Source organism: Propithecus coquereli, unplaced genomic scaffold (genome assembly GCF_000956105.1).
Source record: "Propithecus coquereli isolate 6110/MARCELLA unplaced genomic scaffold, Pcoq_1.0 Scaffold846, whole genome shotgun sequence".
In the NCBI taxonomy this organism is placed as follows: Eukaryota; Metazoa; Chordata; class Mammalia; order Primates; family Indriidae; genus Propithecus; species Propithecus coquereli.
The window spans coordinates 17962-40043 of record NW_012154685.1 but is presented as its reverse complement, the minus strand read 5'-3'; the positions used below and the strand labels follow the sequence as shown (position 1 = coordinate 40043).

At 55.6% G+C, this 22082-nt stretch overlaps 1 protein-coding gene across 1 annotated transcript in view; it reads right to left on the bottom strand.

Moving 5' to 3' along the window:
* ADAMTS14 (ADAM metallopeptidase with thrombospondin type 1 motif, 14) overlaps positions 1-22082 on the bottom strand; it is a 45676-nt gene that overhangs the window by 19069 nt on the left and 4525 nt on the right. The window contains exons 3-9 of the mRNA XM_012663962.1: positions 18012-18202; positions 8727-8810; positions 7903-8050; positions 5859-5964; positions 4223-4366; positions 3123-3255; positions 1680-1793 (exon numbers count right to left, since the gene is read on the bottom strand). Of these exons, the coding sequence (XP_012519416.1) occupies positions 1680-1793; positions 3123-3255; positions 4223-4366; positions 5859-5964; positions 7903-8050; positions 8727-8810; positions 18012-18202 (920 nt within the window). The remainder of the gene's footprint in view (positions 1-1679; positions 1794-3122; positions 3256-4222; positions 4367-5858; positions 5965-7902; positions 8051-8726; positions 8811-18011; positions 18203-22082) is intronic.

Here is a 22082-nt window from a genome sequence, read left to right as displayed (position 1 = left end):
TTTATTTCAGCATATTATGGGGGTACAGATGTTTAGGTTACGTATGTTGCCCTTGCCCCCCTACCCTCCTAAGTCTGAGTTTCAAATATGTGGGCTGGGGATTTTTGGAAGAAGCTATAATGAAATACATTTACATGCCAAAAAATTCACTTATTTCAAGTGTACAATTCAATGATTTTTCATAAATTCATAGAATTGTGCAACTATCACCACTGTTCAATTTCGGAACATTTCCATCACCCCAAAAAGACCCTCTGTGCCCGCTGGTAGTCACTCCCTGTTCTAGGGGTGGGGATTTTTAAAGCTCCCCAAATGATTCCAACATACAGCCAAAATCAAGAACCACTGTTTAATTTTTCTGTGAAATTATGACTGGGAAGGGCCTGGAACTCCGAAAACACCTGGGAAAACTTAAGTGGAAACACCTGGAGCAGGTATGACCAGTTTCTCGGATAAGAGCCTGCCAGGTGTTGAGCCCATGGGCTATACAGGGCCATGGGAAGCCTCACCCATCTGCGAGGAGCCCAGGAGATGGTTGGCAGGACAGTTGTGAATGGGATGAGCTTGGCTGGGGCAGAGGGCAGAGGGCAAGCTACAGGGGTGGGTCTCCAACAGCTGGGCTCATAGTTGATGCTAAGTAATCACCTCTCTTGGAGGCCAGGCACAGGAGATTATGCCTGACATCCCAGCATTTTGGGAGGCTGAGGTGGGAGGATCACTGGTTGGAGACCACCCTGTGCAACACAGTGAGACCCCATGTTTACAAAAAATTCTTTTAAAAATTAGCTTGGTGTGGTGGTGCACACCTGTAGTCCCAGCTACTCAAGAGGCTGAGACAGGAGGATTACCTGAGCGCAGGAGTTCGAAGCTGCAGTGAGCTATGATTGCACCACTGCACTCCAGCCTGGGCGACAGAGCAAGACTCCGTCTCAAAAAAAAAAAAAAAAAAAAAAAATTAAATCACCTCTCTTAACACCTTGCTTCTTTCCAACTCTCTCCCTTGCTTTGACATGGTTCAGTAATTTCAGAACAACCCTGAGGGGCGGGAAGGATGCACGGTCAGGCGTCGGCAGGCTGTGACGTTCCCTGAATGGCCCACACAGTGGTCAAGAGCCAGCAACAGAGCAGATGTGGGTTTCAGACCCCACCACGAGGTCCCCTGACAAATGAAGCCCTGGCACCCACGCACGCATGAGGGAGCAAACACGTACCAGGAACTACGTGAAGGGCGGGGAGAGAACACGTGTGTGGGAGAAACAAAGACAGCAGGGGGTGGGGAGTAGGCAGGACACCTGGAGCCTTCCCTCACCCCTTCTCTGCTAATCACTCTGGGTGACCCCAGCAAGTTCCTTAAGTTCCAAGTTCCTGTCTGCACCTCCTTCTCCTCATCTGTAAAAAGGGAGTAAGCACTCTGCTGGATGGGTGATGACCTCACGCTAACCTTGGACAACCACAGAGGCCAAGGGCTGTGGTTGGGGGAAAAGAATGGGGAGTTCATGGAAGACTCCACACACACCCACCTGCACGCTGGGCTCCCTCCTGTCCTTTGGCACTGCCCCCATACCATAGAGACTTGGAGGGAGGAGCCAGGGGTTCCCTGGGACCTGCACCCATGCTGGTGAGGGGCGCCCTGCACCCCAGGAAGGCCACTCCCACCCCGCTGCGGACCCCGCGGGTACCTTGCCTGGTGCACACCCGGTCCCATCCAGTGGGGGCCCCTTCTTGGTCTTGCAGAAGTATGGGTTGTCAGGGTGGCTGCACCACAGCTGCTTGCAGGGCTCAAAGGTCCTGAACTGCGTGGCAAAGGGATGGGGTCACCAGGCTGGACCGGCTCTCCAGCTCCGACATGCTGTCCAAGGGGCAAGGGGCAAAGGGCAGTGACAGAGACAGAGGAGGGCGTGGCGGATGCTGGTGCTCGTGGCATAGCAAGGAAGTCAGGCTCCACCCTGCCTCAGGTGCCAGGGGCCTCCAGGGGCCCCTGCTCTCTCCAGCCTCCCTCTCTGCCTTTGCAGAAGCCGCTTTGTCACAGAGCTGGGACTAGGGTCTGAGGATCTGGGGAGGTCTGGGCCCATGGTGCCCCCTGAACCCTGTGCACATGGGGGGCCTTGCGGGGGCTGCTGCTTTCTAGCCCAGACCCCTCAGCACCCAGACGTGGGTGAGACTCCATCTCCCTCTAACTGGGCCACGCAGCCATGGGGGGGGTGGGTAACCTTATGTTTCAGGAAAGCCCCAATTTCCTTAACAGTCTCTCATCACCCCCCACTGGCCGGACAAGGGTCTTATAAATACAGTCCTTGGGCTCTGAAATCCACATCTCAATCCTCCACCTGCAAAGGCTCGGTCAGACCATGTGTCCCAGTGTGGCCTGGACAGTGGGGAAGGTGACCACATAATGAGGCTCCTCGTGGTGCCAAACAGGGCCTCCTGGTTCTGCGGAGGTGAGGAGGGGGCTGCATTCTCGGATGAGGGGTGTGAAGCACCTGAGTCACCAAGGCTGCTCCCTTCGGAAAGCCCCCTACTCTGAGATGTCCCAGGTTCTGACATCTCAGCCTAGGCCTGCTTAGCAGCTCTGGGGTCCTCTCCTGGGTGGCTCTAGCTCATCTCCAGGCTCAAGGGTCTCCTCCTGCCCTGTCCTGCAGGGTAGTGACAGGGTTGTGCTCTCTTGTATCTATGTCCTCAGGCCCGGGCAGCAGGGGCATGGAATTGCCCCCTGGAGAGAGGTGACATGCAGGTACAGAAGGCGAGGAGTTAGACTAAAATGTCCTGCTGAGCCCCTCGAGGGCGTGGGGACTATTGCTCTGCCAGGCCAGAGCCCAACACCTCATGTGACACCGGCACGGCCTCACAAGTGAGCTTCCCAGGTAAGGAGCCCAGCCAGGACCCCACCAGCCGCCCACCCTCTCTGTTCTACCGTCTCCATCTCTCCCAGGGCTAAGGTGTTCTCAGCCACTGCACACCGGCCCCCACCGGTGTCCTCTCTGCAGCCCCCCATGGTGGCTGGCACCATGCCTGGGGGCCCACTGGCCAGCTGTGCAGAAGGTGCCCCAAGAATGACCAGCCTGGGCCACAGAAGGACATCACCCTGGCACCCCTGGCCTGGCAGAGGCTGGGTGGGTTCTCACCGCCAAGCAGGTCTGGTATCCACTGCCGAAGTCAAAGCGGCACTGCTCGTCCATTGAGTAGTCAACCCCAGGCAGCTCCGGGGGCCGGGGCCAGGTGGACTCAAAGGGGTCGTCGAGGAGGCAGTCATAGGAACTGTCAGTGGAGGCAAGGGGGCGAGGCAGGCCAGTGGCAGGAAGCCCCACGCTCGCCCTTCCCGGGGGCTGGGGTTCTAACGAGCAGGGAAGGCCTGCAGGAATCTGCACATGCCACCCTGTGCCCAGAGCTGTCCCTTCTGGGGAGGACGGGCTGCCCTGAACATTGCCCTCTCTCAGGACCTCGCTTTCCCGGTGACTGGGTCCAGGAGGGCTCTGTTTGCGGCCAGGGGCAAGGCCACCCAGGACTGCAGTTAGGAGCTCAGCTTGTGGCTGGCTTAGAGGGTCAGTTCTGCCCACATTAGAGGGGCACGCTATGGCCAAGATTAAGGGTTGATTCATGGACAGTTTGAGGGCTCACTCTGCACTGAAAGAGGAACAGTCAGCCCACCATGCAGGACATACACCGGGCAGGCTTCCCTGGCCAGCTCCCCACTCCACCCCTTCTCAGGCCTTGAGCTCCTGAGTCCGACCCCTGTTCTGTACGTGAACGTCCCTGAAGACCCTGGAGCTGACCAGCCACGCCAGAGTTGGGTGCATGGGGCTGGGGCCAGGGATGGGTGGGGAGGTGGGGGAGCAGGGAGCACCGTTCAGCATGCCTGTCCCTCTGGAGCCTTGGGGAGACAGGGACTCAGCCCTGCCCAGTGGCTTCTCATCTTTAGCATGCATAAGTACCACCTGCAGTGCTTGGGAAACCCAGATTCCTCGACACAACCACGGTAGAACCCAACTCACCATCTTGGGTGGGGCTGGGGGATCTGCACTTTTAATAGCAATTTATGCAAGTGGTCACCTGAGCACACAGGGAAACACTAGGCTAACCCACCTGTGACGCTAATGGGCGTGTTTAGGTAGGGGGCGGGGGGTGGGGGCGCTGACTTGGGGAAGACAGCCAGCTCTGTGACTTCTGCTCAGACTGGCCGGCTGTGGGCTCCCCCGTCCCAGCCCCGAGGGCGGAGGTGACCTACGGGAGGTAGCGGCTGAGCTCCAGCTTGCTGCAGCGGGACCAGTGGAAGCGGTGGAAGGCAGCCTGCACCAGGGGCGCCATGACGCTGCCCAGGCTGGTCTCATCCGCGCAGCCATTGCCCTGGCCGTCGTGTTCCATGCCGAGCCTGGAACCGGAAGGCAAAGGGGCCTTGAGCCACCCCGGGGAGCCTGCCCCTGGGAAGGCAGGCAGGCCAGCCAGTGGTGGGAGACCCTGGCCTCAGTTTCCCAGCCATGCAGCGGAGAGGAGCAACCCTCTCTCGCCAAGGCTGCTGGGTGGAGGCTGCCCCCAGTGATGTTGGGCTCATCCTGCCCTCCAAGCCTTTGCAGCCGCTGTTCTCCACTCCCGACACCTGCCCCTCCTAGAGCCCCACCCATGAACTCACAGCTTCCAAGGCCAGCTCAAGCCCTACTTGGACACCGGCCCTGTGGGCTGCCCTCCATAGCAGAGGCCACCTGTCCCACCATTAACAACTGGCAGCCATTCGCTGTCTTCCCACCAGGCCGAAGCGGTGGTGCAAAGACGGGTCTCACTCAATTTGATTGGACCTCATTTACTGAGCCCCTCTGTGTGCCACCTCTCAGGTTTCTCCAAGACCCTGCAGGATGGGCACAGAGCTCTGCATGTGGCAGGCACCTACCTAATGACAGTTTACACTGAAACGTCTGCTCTTTACACTTAGTATTTAATGCCAAATTAAATTCTAGTTTCTTAAATATGAGTCTAATTTCTTAAATACTCCCAGGTGGCTGCATCTGGCCTTGCCCACCAGGCAGACATATGGGAGCCTAAGCTTGACCTTGTCTCTTCACTGGGGGGGAGGGGGTGGACTCGGAGGTCTCCCTGGTGTCAGCCCCCATGACCCAGGTGTGGAAAGGAGGCCCCACCTGCCTCCAGGCACAGAGCTGGCATGAAATCCAACAGGGCTGATGGTGTCCCTTGGCCCTGCCTTTGTGGACACGGGACAGTGGCTTATTTGTCTCCACCCAGCACGTGGCTTCTTGAGGGCTTCTCTGCCCTGTTCTCTACCATAGCCCCATCCCTAGGACAGGGCCTGGCCCACAATAGGTGCTCAAGAAATACTGGCTGGATGAATAAATGAACATGGTCTAAACAAAATCCAAGCCCTAGGATTGGACAAGCCAGCCTTCTGCCTGGCCCGACCCCTGAGCCCTAAGTGAGGCTGTCAGCAATGGGCCAGTGAGTGCTGAGCACCAGCGTGGGCTGGGACGGGCCTCAGAAGGGCCTCAAGGTGTGGATGGGACAGAGGGAAGCCAGGGATCGAGACCACCCAGAGACAGCAGGTCCCTGCTTGTGATGGGGACACTGCTACTGACCTGCCCAAAGGCAGGGCCACGTCTGGTGTCCCATGGCCCTGGGATTTGGAGGCTGGGCCCAAGGCGGGCCTGAGCTGCTGCCCTGGCCCCCGGCTCCCTCCCACTCAGGGCAGGGCCTCCGCAGGCAGCTCCAGGAGGCCACACCTCAGGGACAGGCCAGCTCCTCTGGCACCTCCCAGGACACTGGGACTGGGGCCTGAGCTGAGGCGAAGCCTCCCACAGCCACAGAACTCCTCAGAGCTCACAGCCCACAGCCCCACCCACCCTGCCGGTGCCACTTACACGTGGCCGGTCTCGTGGGCCACCACGAAGGCCGAGGAGAAGCCGTCCTCGTGGTTAAGGGCACAGCTTCTCAGGGGGTGGCACATGCCTGTGACGGGCGCATACCCTGCCGGGGAGAGCGAGAGAGGACAGGGGAGGTCACGGCAGGCAAGGTAGGACACGCTGAGGTCTGTGCCCAGCCCGGCCACCTGGTCAGTGCCAGAGGGCCCCTGGAGGAAGAAGGATGCTCCCAAAGTTCCACCCAGCAGAGCGAATCCGGGCCAAGCTGTCCCCACATGCTAAGGCCGGATGGCTTCCCTGTTGGCCTGCGCTTCCCAGGGTCTGTCAGTCCCGCCCTGGACCAGGCAGTGGATATCCATGGAGCCCGCACACACTCTACTTCCACACCGCCTCTCTCCAGTCCCACAGTCAGCCAGCCAGTCAACAAACAAGCTCCGAGTGCTTTCTGAGCAGGAGTCGGGGGAGGCACCATGTTAGATGCTATGGGGAAAACAGAGAGGGCGCAGATCCACGCCCAGCCCTACACTTAGAGAACTGTGGTTTAGGAGGGAGCTGATCAGGTGGGCCTGACGTGCTAGAACTCGAGGAGCAAGTGGGGGTGCGGGGGTGATTTGGAGGAAGGGGGAAGGGGATAGTTTCGACTGAAGGGGTTGAGGGGGACCAGGGAGTGACTTAGGGGCACAGTGGGGGACAGCTGAGACAACTCTCTGGGAGTGGGAGGGCCCGGGCAGAGGAGCAGGCAGGCCACCAGGAACCGTGGTGGGGCAGGGGGCCAGTGGGAATGCCGCAGCCGGCAGTTACTGAGCCCTACTGTGCGCAGGGCCCGTGTCCTAAGGGGCCTCCAAGGCGGGGCCGATGAGAGACAGCACACCCCTGTCTGGGTCTGCAGTCCACCAGTCAGGGCGTCCTCCGGCTTGGACTTGCTGGATTTTTCTTTCATTTGAGATGGTTTGGGGAAGATATAACAAGAGGCTGCAGCGGGAAGGAGGTTTCTGGGGCCTCTGTTGTCCCGGAGCTCTGGGATTTGCTCTACATGTGATGTGAGTATGAGCATATATGCGTGCATGTCAGTGTCTGTGTGTGAGTGCATGTGCGTACGTGCGCGTGTGCCTGCGTGTGTCTGCAACTGCGTGCAGTATCTCTGTGTGTACGCATGTGTGTCTGTGGTCTGTAAACTTGCACACTGTCTATCTGCATGTGTGCATGTGTCTATCTGTGTCCACGTGTATGCACATGCATGTTGTGTGTGTGTCTGTGTGTATGAAACCACATTTGAGGGTTCAGCTATTCAGGATAAGAAACCCTTTGGGTAGGCAGGGCTGGCCGACTCATTTCTAGCATTAAAGCAGAAAGAAATAGAAAGTGCTCCGCGGGGAGCCTGGAGATTCGGTCTGAGTCTCAGATCTGTCTCTTCTCTGTTGAGGGACATGGGCAAGCCTCTTCACTAATCTGTGCCTCAGTTTCCCCATATGGGAAACAGGGTGATCAAAGCTGCACATGTTTGCAGAGTGCTCACAGTTGTCAACACTCTGTCACAGACATTTCATGCAGCCCTTGGCGCTGTTAGTCACCCTGAAATGCAGGAAGGCAAATGTCACCATGTTCCCCATTGGACAGTGGGGAGAATCCCGGGAGGTGAGGAGCTCTGGGTCCCCGGGCCAGCGAGGTAGAGCACAGACTTGCTTTTCTGCAGCCCACACAGGCCCCACCCTAGGTGCCCACAGTCTGCCACACGGACAGAGGGACACAGTGTGGGCAGAAGCACCTTGGAAACCACTGAGGGTCTTCAAGCAGCTGAGCTCTGGGACGGCAGGCACAGGGGGCCTGACCACTCACAGCCGCCTGCAGGCTCCACCAACCTAGTGGGGACCCCTTTACTTCCCCTGGTCCCCAAGAAATCATTCCAAAGAAGTCATGCCCACCATCCAGGTCCTGACCCTTCAAATCTCCCCAGACAGAGCCCATCCGTCTCCAGGCCCAGCCCCGGGCCTCTGCCCTGCAGGCTGCACACACCTGGCCACGGCAAATACAGTACCTTGCATACCTGAGGGCCCAAAGTTCTGCCGTGTGAGGAAGACAACGTGGTCATGGTGCTCTGCGTGGCCAGGGTCCTGGCGCTGCTGGGAATGCGCCCAGCGACACACCTGCTCCAGGCTGCGTGAGGGATTCCCACGCTCGATCAGGCTCAGGGACTGCAGGGGCCAAGAGGAGGGTCAGAGCCCCAGCACCCAGAGGCCTCTCTCTTTCCACATACGGGTGGGAACACTGAGGCCCAGGGGACTGCAGTACACATCCCGCAGACATCAGCTGTCCCCACTCCGCTGCTACGCACAGTCCTCCCTGCTGCAGGGAATGCACACATGCCCCGCACCGAGCCCAGATGCGCTGGGGGGAGTTGACCCCCACGACTTCCAATCCCCTCTCCTAACCTGCAGGGCAGATGCTGTTTGGGTGTCTCCTCTATCCTTGAAGTTCACTGTCTTATTTGTCACAACAGCCCTTAGAGGAAAGTTCCATTGTTTCCCCCATTTGGCGGAAAATAAGAGACTAGTCTAAGATTGCAGAGCCTGGGGCACTGGGCTCAACTGCCACAGGACTCGCCCCACTCTCAGCCCTGTTGTCCCCCCATTCCTCCTGGCCACCAGGTGTGGGATCATCAGCTCCTCACCTCGAGCGACCCCCTAAAGCCCTGCTTCCCACCCCCACCGGCCTCCACCACTGAGGCTGCCATCCTAGTGGCTTCAGGGCTCTGATTCTGGACATGACGTTTCCTGGACGCTTGTCCCTCCCGCCCACCCAGAGCTGGTCCAGTGGTCTGGCCCCACCGTCCTTCCCCCTCCAGCTCCTGCCTGCGGACACGGGGTTTACCTGGCGGTAGCCCACCATGATCAAGCGGACAAGGGCAATGTTGATGTGGACCCCCAGGGACTCGTCGTGGTAGACCTCATCCACCTGCAAGAGACTGCAGTGTCAGGGGGAGCAGACAGCCGCCACAGGCCTGCCAGTGCCAGGGCCGGGGCTGGGTACCTAACATATGGCACCCGCTCCAGCCCCACCGTGGCCTTACCAGGCAGGCATTCGTGTCCCTTCTCCACAGGTGGAGAAACGGGCTGAGAGGGGCAAAATGACTTGCCCAAGGACATATGGCTACCAAGCCACAGAGCTGGGATTCCAACCCCGCAACTCTGACTAAGACTCTCACCTTTCCATGTCTCCGAAGCGCCTCTTCCAGAAATGACACCCAGACCAGGCAACCTCAGGCGGCTGGTCCTAACATCCCTGTGAACCTTTCCAATCGCCACTGCATGATGTCTGCCCTAGAGTGCCCCGGCACTGGGGAGGCAGCAGGGGGCACTTCTCCAGGGCACATCCGGGGAAAACGTGCTCAGGGCCCTTGGAGGAGCAGCAGCACCTGGGAGCTTGTTAGAAATGCAGAGTCTCAGGCCCCCCCAGGCCTCTACAAGCAGGATCTGCATTTGAACAAGATGCCCAAGTGATTGTTATGCATGGTCAAGTTTGGGGAGCACAGCTCTAGATAATCCCTTCCTCTCACAGGCCCAGGGACCTGTGGGGTGGTGCCTTGCACAGTCCTCTCCACGACTCTGCTCAGGAAGCCCCTGGACAGTGTCCACGGGAGGTAGACACTCAGCCTCTGCTTGTCTACCCCCAAAGACAGGAAAGCTCACTCTCTCCCGAGGACACCCAACTCCCGAGTTGTTCCATTGGACACTCCAGCTTTTTTGTATTAAATAACTTTTTTTCCTGAATGTAAAACATTTCACTGTAAAAAAAAATTAAAAACTACAAAAAAAAGAAGAAAATTAAATCACCCACACTACTATTAGTCAGATATATAATAACCACAGCTAACATGCTTCCTGCCACGTGTGTATACATGCATGTGTCTTATTTTACAAATTGGAATCATATTGAATAAACCATCTGTATTTTGCTTGTTGCATGGAACGTTATTCTGTGTATTTAAGAGCATAATTTCCAATGTCTGCGTGTGGTGGGTCATCACTTATGTAACTGATTCCCTAGTTGGACCTTGAAAGACTTAGAGAGAAGTAACTTGCCCAAAAGGAGCACGACTTGCTCAGTGGGTGAGTGTTAGTACACAACAATGGCGAAGCAATGCAGCTACTGGGAGTCCTGGGTTCAAATCCCAGCTCTGCCCCCTATGAGCTGGGCGACTTGGAGCACAGCAGGTAACCCTTAAGAACCTCTGTCTCTTTTTCTGCAGAATGAGGATAACAATGGCTGTCACAGGGCTGGCATGGATGAACATGTGGGAACCACGAGTGCACCACACAAAGCACAGAGGCCCAGAGGCACGCACGGTCAGTGGTTAGTGACGCAGGCAGCAGCGGAACCCAGCCTCGGACTCCTGCCCGCATGGCTTCCCAGGAGCTGGGGTGGCGCTCGATGCTCTTCTCACCACTTCCATCTCCCCGTGCACTTCAGCCGTCAATTCTCTTGTACTCATAAATAGAGGAACCAACCTACGACTCACAAAGGGGCTGCTGTCCACCACACGGAGAGGAACGGTGCTTCCAACCACACACACGTGACAGTCCCACAGGGAGGGGAGAGCCAGGAGAGGAACTAGAGACATGCTCCCGGGCTGACACTTCCACCCCCCGGGCCAGCCAAGGACAGAGCCAGGCTGTGGGCACAGAGCCGTGGCAGCAGGAGCCGCGTGCACCACGGAACCCCAGCCCCAACCCACCGTCCCCAGTGCCCAGAACTGGCAGCTGCCCCAGTTCATGAATGGGCAGACTCAGAGCGGCCAGCATCAGGCTTCTGCCACGGGCCTTCCTGGCGCCCGTGTCTGAATCCAACTGAGTAGTGAGATCAAAGACCAGCAGCCGCTGTGGGAAAACAGCTCCCCGCCAACACCCCACCACAGGAATGACGACAGTCCTCCTTCCCACCCAGCCCCTCCCCAGCAGGAGTAAAGGTTTCATGGGAGCAAAATGCTCCAATGCATAGAGACAATGTCCTTCTCAACCCACACGCTCTGCACTTATCCTAGGAGGGACCGTGGGATGGAGGAGTGGGGGCAGTCAGTCACAAACACATACCCCCCCCAGTGGAATTTCAACCTAAGGATTCTTTGCCAATCATGGAAATGGTTGTCGATGATCACGCAATAGGACGACCCTTAAATAGCCCTGACTTCCTCGCCCCTCCAACACCAGAACACGACCTGCTGGGCTGTGGCCAGTGCTGTGGACCTCCCTGATGTGTGCTGTCACAGACCAACGACGGTCACAGGCAAGGCACACTCTGCACAGCCACATCTGTGCCCCACGCATGCACATGTGAGCCCACTGGTCATCCTCGGGGCAGAGGAAGAGAGGAGTCACTGGGACATTTGGGTGGTGGCATCTGCTGGGCCCCTGGGCATTTGGAAGTACCCCAGGGCTGCTGTCGTCCCACACACATCTCACCTGTGGGAGGGAATATGCAGATTGCTGCTGGAATCCTGCCATATTACTCACTTCTGTCCCTCACTCAACTGGCCAAATCCACTCATCAAGGTCTCCAATGACCGTTGCTTCACAGCTGCCATCTCCAGCCCAGGACGTTGGGAGGCCTTTACAGTGGGACTGGAGGCTGCTGCCTCTCTGGGCAGGAGGCAGAACTGAGCCGAGCCCAACTGGCCCACACTGGTGGGGGCTGGGTGGGGCCTCCTGGTGTACCTCCCACTCCCAGGTAACTGGCCCACCTGCAGAGGCTAAGCAAGCAGAAAGGGACATGCCACCTGGAGATACCACTCAGCACTCAGACGCCACCTGGAGACCAAGGTTCAGGTGACTGGTGCACCGAGCTCTGCAGCACAGACCCCACACGCCACACTCCAGGATCTGGAGAAAAGGGAGATGTCTACACGTGGCAGGAGGGCTCAGGGATGTCTTGCTGGAGGAGCTGGGATGGTCCCTGGGCCAAGAAGCTTAGGGCCCTTAGGAGGAGATGCAGAGGCCTGAGCAGGGGAGAGGAAGGCAAGAGCTTCATGGTGCTGCCAAGAGAACCCTGGGGTCGTTGGCAACCAAAGTAACTGAGGCCAACAGCTTCAGTCTCAATGTGTGCCCCCCAAATTCCTGTGTTGAAACCTAACCATGAGGTGATAGCATTAGGAGACAGGGCCTTTGGGCAGAGCACTCCTGAATGGAATTCGTGCCCTTATAAAAAAGGCCCCAGAGAGACCCTCACCCTTTCCACATGTGTGAATGCAGTGGGAAGGCGCCATCTACGAGCCAGAAAGTGGCCTCTCACCAGACACCACACCTGCCAGCCGCTTGAATTTGGACTTCCCAGCCTCCAGCACTGTGAGAAATCAATTTCTGTTGTTTATATGCCACGCAGTTTATGGCATTTATTCCCCATCTGACGGGCAATTTCCTCCCAGTCAGGGCTCACCTGTCTCCCGTAGTGAGGAACCCTCAGCCTCCAGAAAGTTATTCCGGGCCAGGAGCCCCATCCAGCCTTCCCATCCACCTCCTCCCTTTGAAGTGTCACTGAGTATGTCCGCTCCCTTCCTGGGGACAAATGGTGACCACAGTCTCTCAGGGACTTCCCTCTAAGCACATCTCAGTCAGAGAGGAAATCTCACAGGCAGCAAGAAAGCGCACGCGGCTCACTCGCCGAGCAACAGCCACCGGGTTGAGAGTCGGTTTTCAACAATGGAAGACACTAAATTAATACTATCAAAGCACTGCGTCAAAGAAACCACCAACCTGAATCCTACACCCAGCAGAACCATCTTTTAAGGACTCTGTTGAAATGAAGATATTATCAAATTAACAAAAACTGAGAGAGTTACAGAGACTCCACTGAAGACACTGCGGAGAAGATGGGAAATGACCCCAAAAAGAAAGCCTAAGGTAAAGAAGGAATGAATAGTTTGGAGGCTGTGATAGGAATGGGGTTCAGTAATGAGAAATAGTTTGGTCTTTTCTTATACTAAATAAGGATAATAAAAGTAAAGTGCTTCTATTTTACCCCCTTTTCTCCTCCATTAAAAGAAAGATAGGGTCGGCCCTGCCCTTCCCAGTCCCCTGGTCCAGGCCTCTGGGTCCCTGGCATGCTCACCTACCCAACTTCTACTCTCCCCAGCCCTTGCGCAGGAACTTCAGTGGCTTTGCTTCGGCTAGAGCTTCTTGGAGGCTTTGCATGGGCCAAGGCAGTGGCTGGACAGGGCTGCCATATCCAGCCAAACTGCAGAGGCTGCCTGGCACGTGGCGTCATAGCTAGGAGGTGTGGCTACCTGGGAGGCCCAGGACCCCTGCCCCTCTGGAACACACACACAGCTGGCGCCCTGGCTGGCTCCAGCCTGGCTGTGCACCCAGGGCCTGGCCCTGTCAGCCTTGGCCCTCCATGGCTGCCTCCCAAATGCCAAGGACAGGAGGGGAGGCCAGGAGGTCAGCTCAGGGGAGCTCAGGGATTGTTTCCCATGGGTGGGCACAGACAGGACAGCTGCGAGGCACACCCGCAGGGCAGAAAAGAGCAGTGTGTCCAGTTCTCTCACTTCTCACCTCTGAGCCAAGTCCAAACTCACCCCTGCCAGGACCCCCAGGTAGGGTTCAGCATACATATTGGCCTGAGATAGCCAATGGGTGTGTACCGGAAAAACAAACAAAAGTCAGGACTCTCTCTGGCCAAGGGGGGAAGACAGCAGAAGGGGAGGATGGGTAAAGAGTGTGGGACTGCAGGGAGACTCTGCTATTCCCTGAACACCTACTGTGTGCCAGGCACCGTACCAAGCACTTGGCATACAGCTGCACGGCAACCTCGTGGGAAGAGGAATTATTCCCATCATAAGGCAAGAAATCTGAGGTTAAGTGACATACCCAAGGCCACCCAGCTGGAAGAGGGGAGGCCAGGATTTGAACTCAGATCTCTGTGACTCTAAGGCCTCTACTCTTAGCCACTGTACTCAGCTGCTGTCTGGGACCAGTTTCTGTGTCAGGGCACTGGGGGGGGCTTTCTCTGGCCTGGAAGAGAATTCGGGAGGAGAGTTCATGACTCAGAGGAAGAAGGCGGGTCCATGCCCTAGCCCACAGGCCTGGCTCGGTGGACCAGAGCCTCAAGAACAGCAGGTAGAGTGGAGCTTCCAGGGGCCTGGGGTTTGCAAGGCAGTGATCATGAACATGCTACTCCATCAGGACTCTTGGGCTCATCCAATCTGTATTTCCTCCTCCTTACTTCAAAAATGTGGGCCTCCTGGCTAGGGTGGGGATATGGAAAGAGTCCTGTCCTCAGACAACTCCCAGACTCACGGCGATGAGAGGCACTGGTGAGACTGATGAAGACCGGCCGGCGGGGGTGAGATCAGGGCAGGCCAGAGGAGCCAGCGGGGAGGCCCTGTGCTCCTGGGCCCGAACACAGGGCAGCCTAGGGAGGGACAACGGCGGGGCAAACGCCTTCTAAGTCAGGGATGGAGAGGAGAGAATGACCCGGGGGCTGGAAGAAATGGGCAAAGGGTGGGAAGAGAGGCTGGCTCCAGGATGCCTCGACCACCTTCTCTGGACCTTCTGGAACCTGCCTTAGAATATTCTCCTTCTGTCAAACGTGGACCCTGACTTCTGGACCCCCAAAAGGCTTCCTTGGTTCTAAATGCAGGTGGAGGTGGGTTCTCCGCTGGCGGCTCGCCAGGGAGCAGCGGTAAGAACCCTTCCCTTGGCAGGTTTCCTCGCTAAGGTTACCCTCTGTCCCCCGCTTTCACACTGAACTCTTTAGAAGGAAGTCACTACATGCAGCCCACGCTCAAGGAGTGGGCAGTTAAAATCCACCTCCTAAAGGATGCAGAATCTACATAAATAATTTGGGATTCTTCTGCATAGAGAGATGCCGCTTCTCCCCCACTTATTTATTCAATCGTTTATTTATTGGTATGGACCCATGTTTATTATATACTCTGGTTTATAATTCAATACTACACGATTGATTCTGTTGCTCAGATTGTCCCGGCTTTGGCCATGGAGAGCTCTTTCAGTTGGCTCCTGTGTCCTTTAAACACATCCCACTGTTTTTTTGTTTGTTTTGCACTTTGTTACCTTCTGGTACTATAAGACACTCCAGGCTCATCTTGTATATTCCCTGCCCAGGTCCTAGAGTCAGCCACTTCTCCAAAGCCCACCAAGGAGAATGGCACGCCACCCCCGTTTTCATGGTGAGAAAGCACGCCCAAAGCAATGGAGGGGTTTGCCCAGGGACGGCAATCACAGCCAGAGGTCAGGCCCAGGCCTCCGAAGACCTTCCCTGGGCCCTTATTGCCTCTGAATGTGGACAGAATGGGGGCGGCATTACTTGAAGACAGGGGAATGGCCGCAATGACCTCTCCTGCCCTTTTTCAGTCCCAGGACATGGAGTCTCAACAACAAGGTACGCGGTGACTGTAAACCACATGCTCCAACACTCAGCACACCTGAGACACACCGCATTCCATCCGTCTGAGAGGTGCTTTTCACATTTACCATTGCTGTTGGCCAGGTGGCACTTGTGGTGTGGCTGCCACCGCCTGTGCAAGCAAGAACCTCTGTGTTATTCCTGGTGGCTTCTCAACCACAACCCCACATCATTCAAGTAATGAACTCTCCACGGAACTGAGGCTTATGTTTGCAGCCAGACTAAAGCTTCTGGGGCAGGAGTCTGTCTGTGATACTAGGCACACAACAGGTGCTCACTAAACGCTGAAAACTACCCCTTTATGTTTCAAAGTGCTCAAATGGGTCTCTAGTCCTGAGATTTGAAGAAATCTTAAGGAAAGCGACCCGGTACAGATGGGTAAACTGAGGCACAAAGAAAGACAAGTCTACCCAGGGGCCCCTAGCCTGTGAGGGACGGAGGGGGAGGCAGTCCTTGCCCATTATCTGGAGCTGCATTAGTGTTTACAGCACATCCCCAGGTTAATGCAAAAGAAAAACGGGAGGCAGGACAAGCGGACGGGTTCTCACAGCTGCCCTGCCAACCGCAGAGCCAAGAGCCTCATCAGATAAAGTTGAGTGTTTCACTAACGTTTCTGGCCCCATCTCTGGGCTAGCACAATGCGACTATCCATCCTGGGAAACAGGTCTCCTCTCTCCGATCCCACCAGGCCAGCCCAGGCCCTGGAGATCAGAATCGGAACCGGTCCCAGGCAGACAGGCCCTCCTTTTTATTGGTTCAGTGGAGATCCCCCAAGGGAATTTGAGCTCCGAGCATCCCAGCCAAATAAAAGCTCCCACACAACGGACAGGATGAGCTGCTGGCCCCCCGGGAGGGAGAGGTTGCTGCGCCCACCTGCTCACCTCCCCGGCCCGGAAGTCTGGCTGACTGGGAAGCCCGGCCCCTGCGCCCCAGAGGAGCTGGGCTTCCCTAGTGGCAGCTCTGCCTCAACGGTACCCCTCACCCATCCCAGCCCTTTCTGTCCCCACATTCGCAGGGCAAGCCAGCAGCGAGCAGAAGACCCAGCCTCTAACAGCCTTCTGGAAGCTCAGAGAAGACAAGGACTCTCCTCACCCACTTTCTGGTAGGTTGTGAGAAGAAAGGTGGGACCAAGACTATCCAAAGAGCAGTCTCCACACGGCAGACCATATTTGGCCCTGGCCTTAGTGGCACGATCTTCTGTGCAGGCTGACGGTGCTCTCTGGCCAAGGCTATGAGTCATGGGTCAGAGGTCAAGGGTCAAAAGTCAGAACGCGTTGATTTGGCCAAGAGGGCTAGAATGGGTCACGAGCTCACCTTCCTCCAATAGTAAAGTCCTGGGATGTGAGGAGGGACACCTCCCCCTTCCCCAGCACGGGACAAGGGACAGCTGGGCACTGGCCTCCATGTCATGAACCTCAAGGGCTTGGAAAGAACTTCCCACCCACTCCCACCACTTCCACGCTGTCTCTTCCACCTCCAGATCCGAGGTCCTAACTAGTCCCCTGGGCAAGCCCTGGGTACGCCAAGTTTCAAAAGCACACTCTGCTCCAGGGAAGCACACGTCTCCTTCTAGGACCCATCGGAAGACCTCGTCCAATTCCCAAGGGAAGCTGCCCAGTTCTGCTTCTGGAACAAGTTCCTGATCACCCTCCCTACCACCTTCTAAACTTTGCTGCCTTCTACCCGTACGGCCTCAGAGGTGGGTTTCATGTCCTGCCGTAGCCCCAAAGAGCACCCCTCCACCCCCAGGCCACTCGGCCTGACCCTCTCTGAACCCCATCAGCCAGGGACACACAGTGCCCAGAGCCCCACACATGGAGCCCACCCCAAGCAGCCACCCCAGGGACTGGCACAGGGCCACGGCCCCTCCAGGACATGCTCACGTAAACTCACTCACGCTCCTGGGGTTGCCCTTGGGGTCCCGTTCTTGGCGTGTGAAGACCCACGTGAGGCTCCCACTGGGAACCCCAGAGCTGGTAAAAGGTCATTTTAAGCTGAAGATATTTGAAATTCAACAAATGCAGAAAGGAGACATCTCAGAGCTTCCCTTATCTGAATAAAAGCAGCAACTTCTGGGAAATGAGGCTCCCAAGGGTCCCCCTCAAGAGCACATCACAGCCATAAAGAAGAAGAAAGACCACCCGACCTGCACAAGCAAGCGTCATCGCAAACTTTCCCATCTCCCTTGGTTCTCCTCAAAACCCCGTGTCCTTCCTAAAGACCCTATCTGTCCTTCCCACGGCAGCCTTTTCTCCCCTCCTTTCCCTCCCTACTAAATGACATATCAGCTGCCCCACATTAGCCACCCCTTGGAGCTACAACTTGTCCTTAGCACTCCCATACGCAGGGAACTGGTTACTACACTCTTTTCTCTTGCTAATGTGTCTTTTGTTAGTTTAATTCACAGGCACAAGATGGAGACAATGTTGTTTTTCCTCCCTGACACCTGGGTCACCAGCCAGGGACTGTACCCACTGGCAGGAGGTGGAGGGAAGACAGAGGGCTCTGGCGTGGACAGAGCAGCGCTCAGATCCCAGCCCCGCTGCAGCCGAGCAGTCGGGAGACCAGCTCAGGCCTGCCACACCATGGAACCCAGCTGCCGAGGACATGCCTGCCGGACTGAGGAGCAAGCCATGACTCCCCCAAGTCCCCCGTGGAAAACACCCGGCCTGAGAAGTCTTCCATTCAGATCAGAACCGAGGCCCACCCCCGCCCAGTCCCAGGACACAGGACACTCACGATGTTCATGAGGGTGAGGACATAGTTCTGCACGTGCTCCTTGCCGTGGAAGCGAACCACCGAGTCGTCCACTGCCAGCAGCACCTCGATGCTGTAGCTGCCTGCCTTGGCGTGTCGCCGCTTCCTCTCCGCTTCACCCAGCTGGTCCCCCACCAGGCCCAGCAGGTTGGGAAGGTCGCCCAGGCCAAAGGCTGGAACCAGGATGGGAAGAGAGCAAGGTCAGATCCACAGGATGGGCTGTCACTGTGACACTACCGACAATCACCATCACGTGTGCCCCGTCCTGCCTCTTGAGGGCTTGTTCCATACCGGGTCAACACGTGGGCACGAGCCCTTTTCCTGCTGCGAGGGTGTGGCTAAGTCTTTGAGGCAATGAGTAGCAGAGGGGTGAGAACTGGCCCAGAGCTGGAAGCTTGGGTTGCAGGACCCCTCGTCCTATCTCACTGGGCGTCCTCCGCCAAGTCCCTCTGCTTCTCTGGGCCTCCATCTCCTCCCCTGTAACATGGGAATAAATCATCCCTGTTCTCTTGCCCCACAAGGTTGCTGTAAAAAGCAAAGGTGGCAGTGGGTGGAACCATCTTCATAAAGGAAAGCATCATGGTGGTACCATGGCCTATGCAGGGAGTTTGAGCAACCCCTAGAATACCCCCGTGAGCACTGAGCCTCTCAAATCCCTCCCAAGCACCACCCAAGACCCCAAAACTCCCCATCACTGCTTTGCCCTTTTGGCTAAAAGCAAAATATTTACTTATTTAACTAGCATTTATTGATTTATGTAATCCAAGTGTTATCAAACATTTTCTGGGCCAGAAACAGTGGCTCATGCCTATAATCCCAGCACTTTGGAAGACTAAGGCAGGAGGATTGCTTGAGGCCAGGAGCTCAAGACCAGCCCGGGCAATATAGCAAGACTCCATCTCTACGGAAAAAAAAAAAAAAATTAATATTAGCTGGGCATGGTGGCACACACCTGTAGTCCCAGCTACTCAGGAGGCTGAGGCAGGAGGATTGGTTGAGCCCTAGCGTTCAAGACTGCAGTGAGCTGTGATCATACCACTGCACTCCGGCCCAGATGACAGAGCAAGGTCCTACGTCTAAAAAGAAAAAAACTGTAAAAAATAAAAACATAAAAACTTTTGTCTGTAAAAGACCAGGTAAATATTTTAGGCTTTGTGGGTCATAGAGTGTCTATCACTACTCAGTTCTGCTGTGGAAGCACAAAATTAGCCACAGACAATACATCAACAAATGAGCGTGTCTGTGTTCCAAGAAAACTCTGTTTATAAAAACAAGGGACAGACCGTATTTAGCCCTGGGCCCAGTTTCCTGATCCCTAACCTAATCCAATCCAATCCGTTCCTTACAACAACTCCATCAAGTTATTGTCCCCATTATACAGGTGAACAAACTGAAGTTCAAAGATGTCAGGTAGCATGTCTAGGTCTGTCTGAATCAAAAGCGCGTACTTTGAAACATCACCCATCTTTACTGCCACGTAGAAAGGTAACACCTTAAACTATTGTCAGTCATTTACACCATGGCCTGAAGGACCATCGGAGCAACTCTGGGGGGCACTGTAGGGAAAGCTAAGAGGCAGGACAGGAGGCTGAGGTCTCTCAAGAAGGCTTTAGAGCCTTCAGATTTACTGACTTTCTCATTGTCCCAGCCTCAAGTTTTAACACTCATACCTTTTATTTCTAAGAACGTTCGTTTATCCAGTTATTTGAGAACCCCCCAGACAATGGGCAGGGGCTGAGGACAGAAAGGTGCCATCACTACATACCCCGTATCACAGAGTGTGGCTTCAGGAGGGGTCCCATACTTATTAGATGGATGGACGGTGGGTGGGTGATAAAGGCGGGGCCCCTGCCCTTGAGCCCCCCGCCTAGCAGAGGTGACGGACAAGAAATCAGATGGTACCGATGTAGGAAAGTCAAGGGCTACAGCAGGACTGACTAGAGAGGCTTCCTCACCGGAGACCCAAACCAGTTAGAGGAGGCTTCAGGAGGAGGGGACAGCTCAGCTGGGGCTGAACGGGGAGCAGGAGACAGATGGCTTTAGCCTGGGGAGCAAAGGGCACCGCACCCGCGGAATCCATTGTGCAGTGACGTGGAGACACCGCCCACACGTGGGTGATCCTAGTGGACGAATCAACGGGTCTCTTTGCAGAGACCCAAGCTGTGCCTCCACGCTGTCTATCTACATGGGAACCCGAGGAGCTGAAATCTGAGGGCATCAGGAACCATGGGGCTTGGCACTACTATTTCTTTCTATTTCCTTTTTGGTTAGTGGTGCTGCAGTACAAAGGAAAAAATATTCTAGACTTAAGACTTGGAAAAATGTGTGGCCACTGGCCTTTTAGGGAAATCTGGAAAGGGCAGCTAGCCTTCTGCACAGCCTAGCAGCCAGGTCTGTCAAAGGGAGGCTCAGAGAGGTTACATGACTCACCATAGGTCACACAGCAAGTTAATGGCAAGAACCCAAAATGTAAACTCAGGTCTCCCCCTCCCCCATTACCACTCCATCGGGGCCCACCCAGATTGCTCTCTCAGCAGACACGCAGGGGACTGGGGGAGGGCCAGCTGACATCACCCTCTTCTATGTGTCCCTCATCCTTCAGGCTGGGAACACACACCTCGGGGCAAAGCAGGGCCAGCCAGCCACTGGCAGGCTTCAGTGAGCCCACCCAAGAAGCCCCAAGCAAATGCAAATGGTGCAGCTGCTTTGAGAAAACAGTTGGCAGTCCCCCCAAAAGTTAAACCTAGAGTTACCATATAAGCCAGTAATTCTACTCCTAGACATATACCCAAGAGAACTGAAAACATATGTCCACACAAAAACTTGCACACAAATGTTCACAGCAGCGTTATCCTAATAGCCAAAAGGAGGAAGGACCCAGATGTCCACCCACAGGTGAATAGATGGGCACAACGCACAGTCTGCGTGATGGGCACACTTGTGTCCTTGACTCCAGCAGTACAAAAGCAATCTATGTAACTAGAACATTTGTACCCCTGTAATATTCTGAAACAAAACAAAAACAGGAAAACAAAAACCAGGTGAATGGGTAAATCAATGTGGTATATCCATGTGCTGGAATATTACTCTGTCATGAAAAGGAGAGGAGTATTAACACCTGCCATAGCATGGGTGAACCTTGACAATAAGCTAAGTGGAAGAAGCCAATCACAAAAGACCACGTACTGTATGATTTCATTCATATGGATGGTCTGCACGGGAAAATTCCATCGAGAAAGATAGAAAGTAGATTAGTGGTTGTCAGGGGGCTTGGGAGGGGAAAGTAGGAGTGACTGCTAATGGGTACAGGGTTTTTTATGGGGGTGATGGAAATATTCTGGAATTAGATAGTGGTGATATCATAGCATTGTGAATATAGTTTAAAAAATTAAATTATATACCTTAAAATGGTTAAAATAATGAATTTTATCTCGATTTTTTTAAAAAAATAGCAGCAGCAACATCCCTGAGCCCCAGCCTGGCCGGCTGCCCTGAAAGGGTGGGAGGGCTGGAGCTCTGGCCACAGGCGCACGTGCCCCGCTCAAGTCCTCAGGGGGGTCTGGGGGTGGAAAGGCGTTGTGAAGAGCAGGACCACGGGTTGCAGGAGGAGCCGGGAGCAGCCAGGGTCCAGCCAAGGGAAGTCCCACCTCCGGACCCTCACTGTCCCGTTTCTCACCAGAGCCCTCGAGAACGAATCACTTCACGCTTCTCTGGGGCCCATCAAGGACGTGTGTGCATATGCGTGAGTGTGAGAGAGTGTGTGTGTGTGTGTGTGTTTGTGAGCGTGGGTGTGAGTGTGTGCTTGTATCTGTGTGTGAGTTTGGGTGTATGGTGGATGTGAGTGTTTGTGTCAGTGTGGGTGCACGGGTGGGTGTGAGTCTGTGTGGGTGTGTAAGCCTGAGAGTGTGGGTGGGTGAGGTGTGTGTGTCTGTGTGAGCTGGAGTGCATGGGTGGGCACGCATGCCCGTGTGTGAGCACGAGTGTGCGGGTGAGGTCAGTGTGTCTGTGTGTCAGTGTGGGTGTGTGGCTCAGGTGTGTGTGTGCATGTGCCAC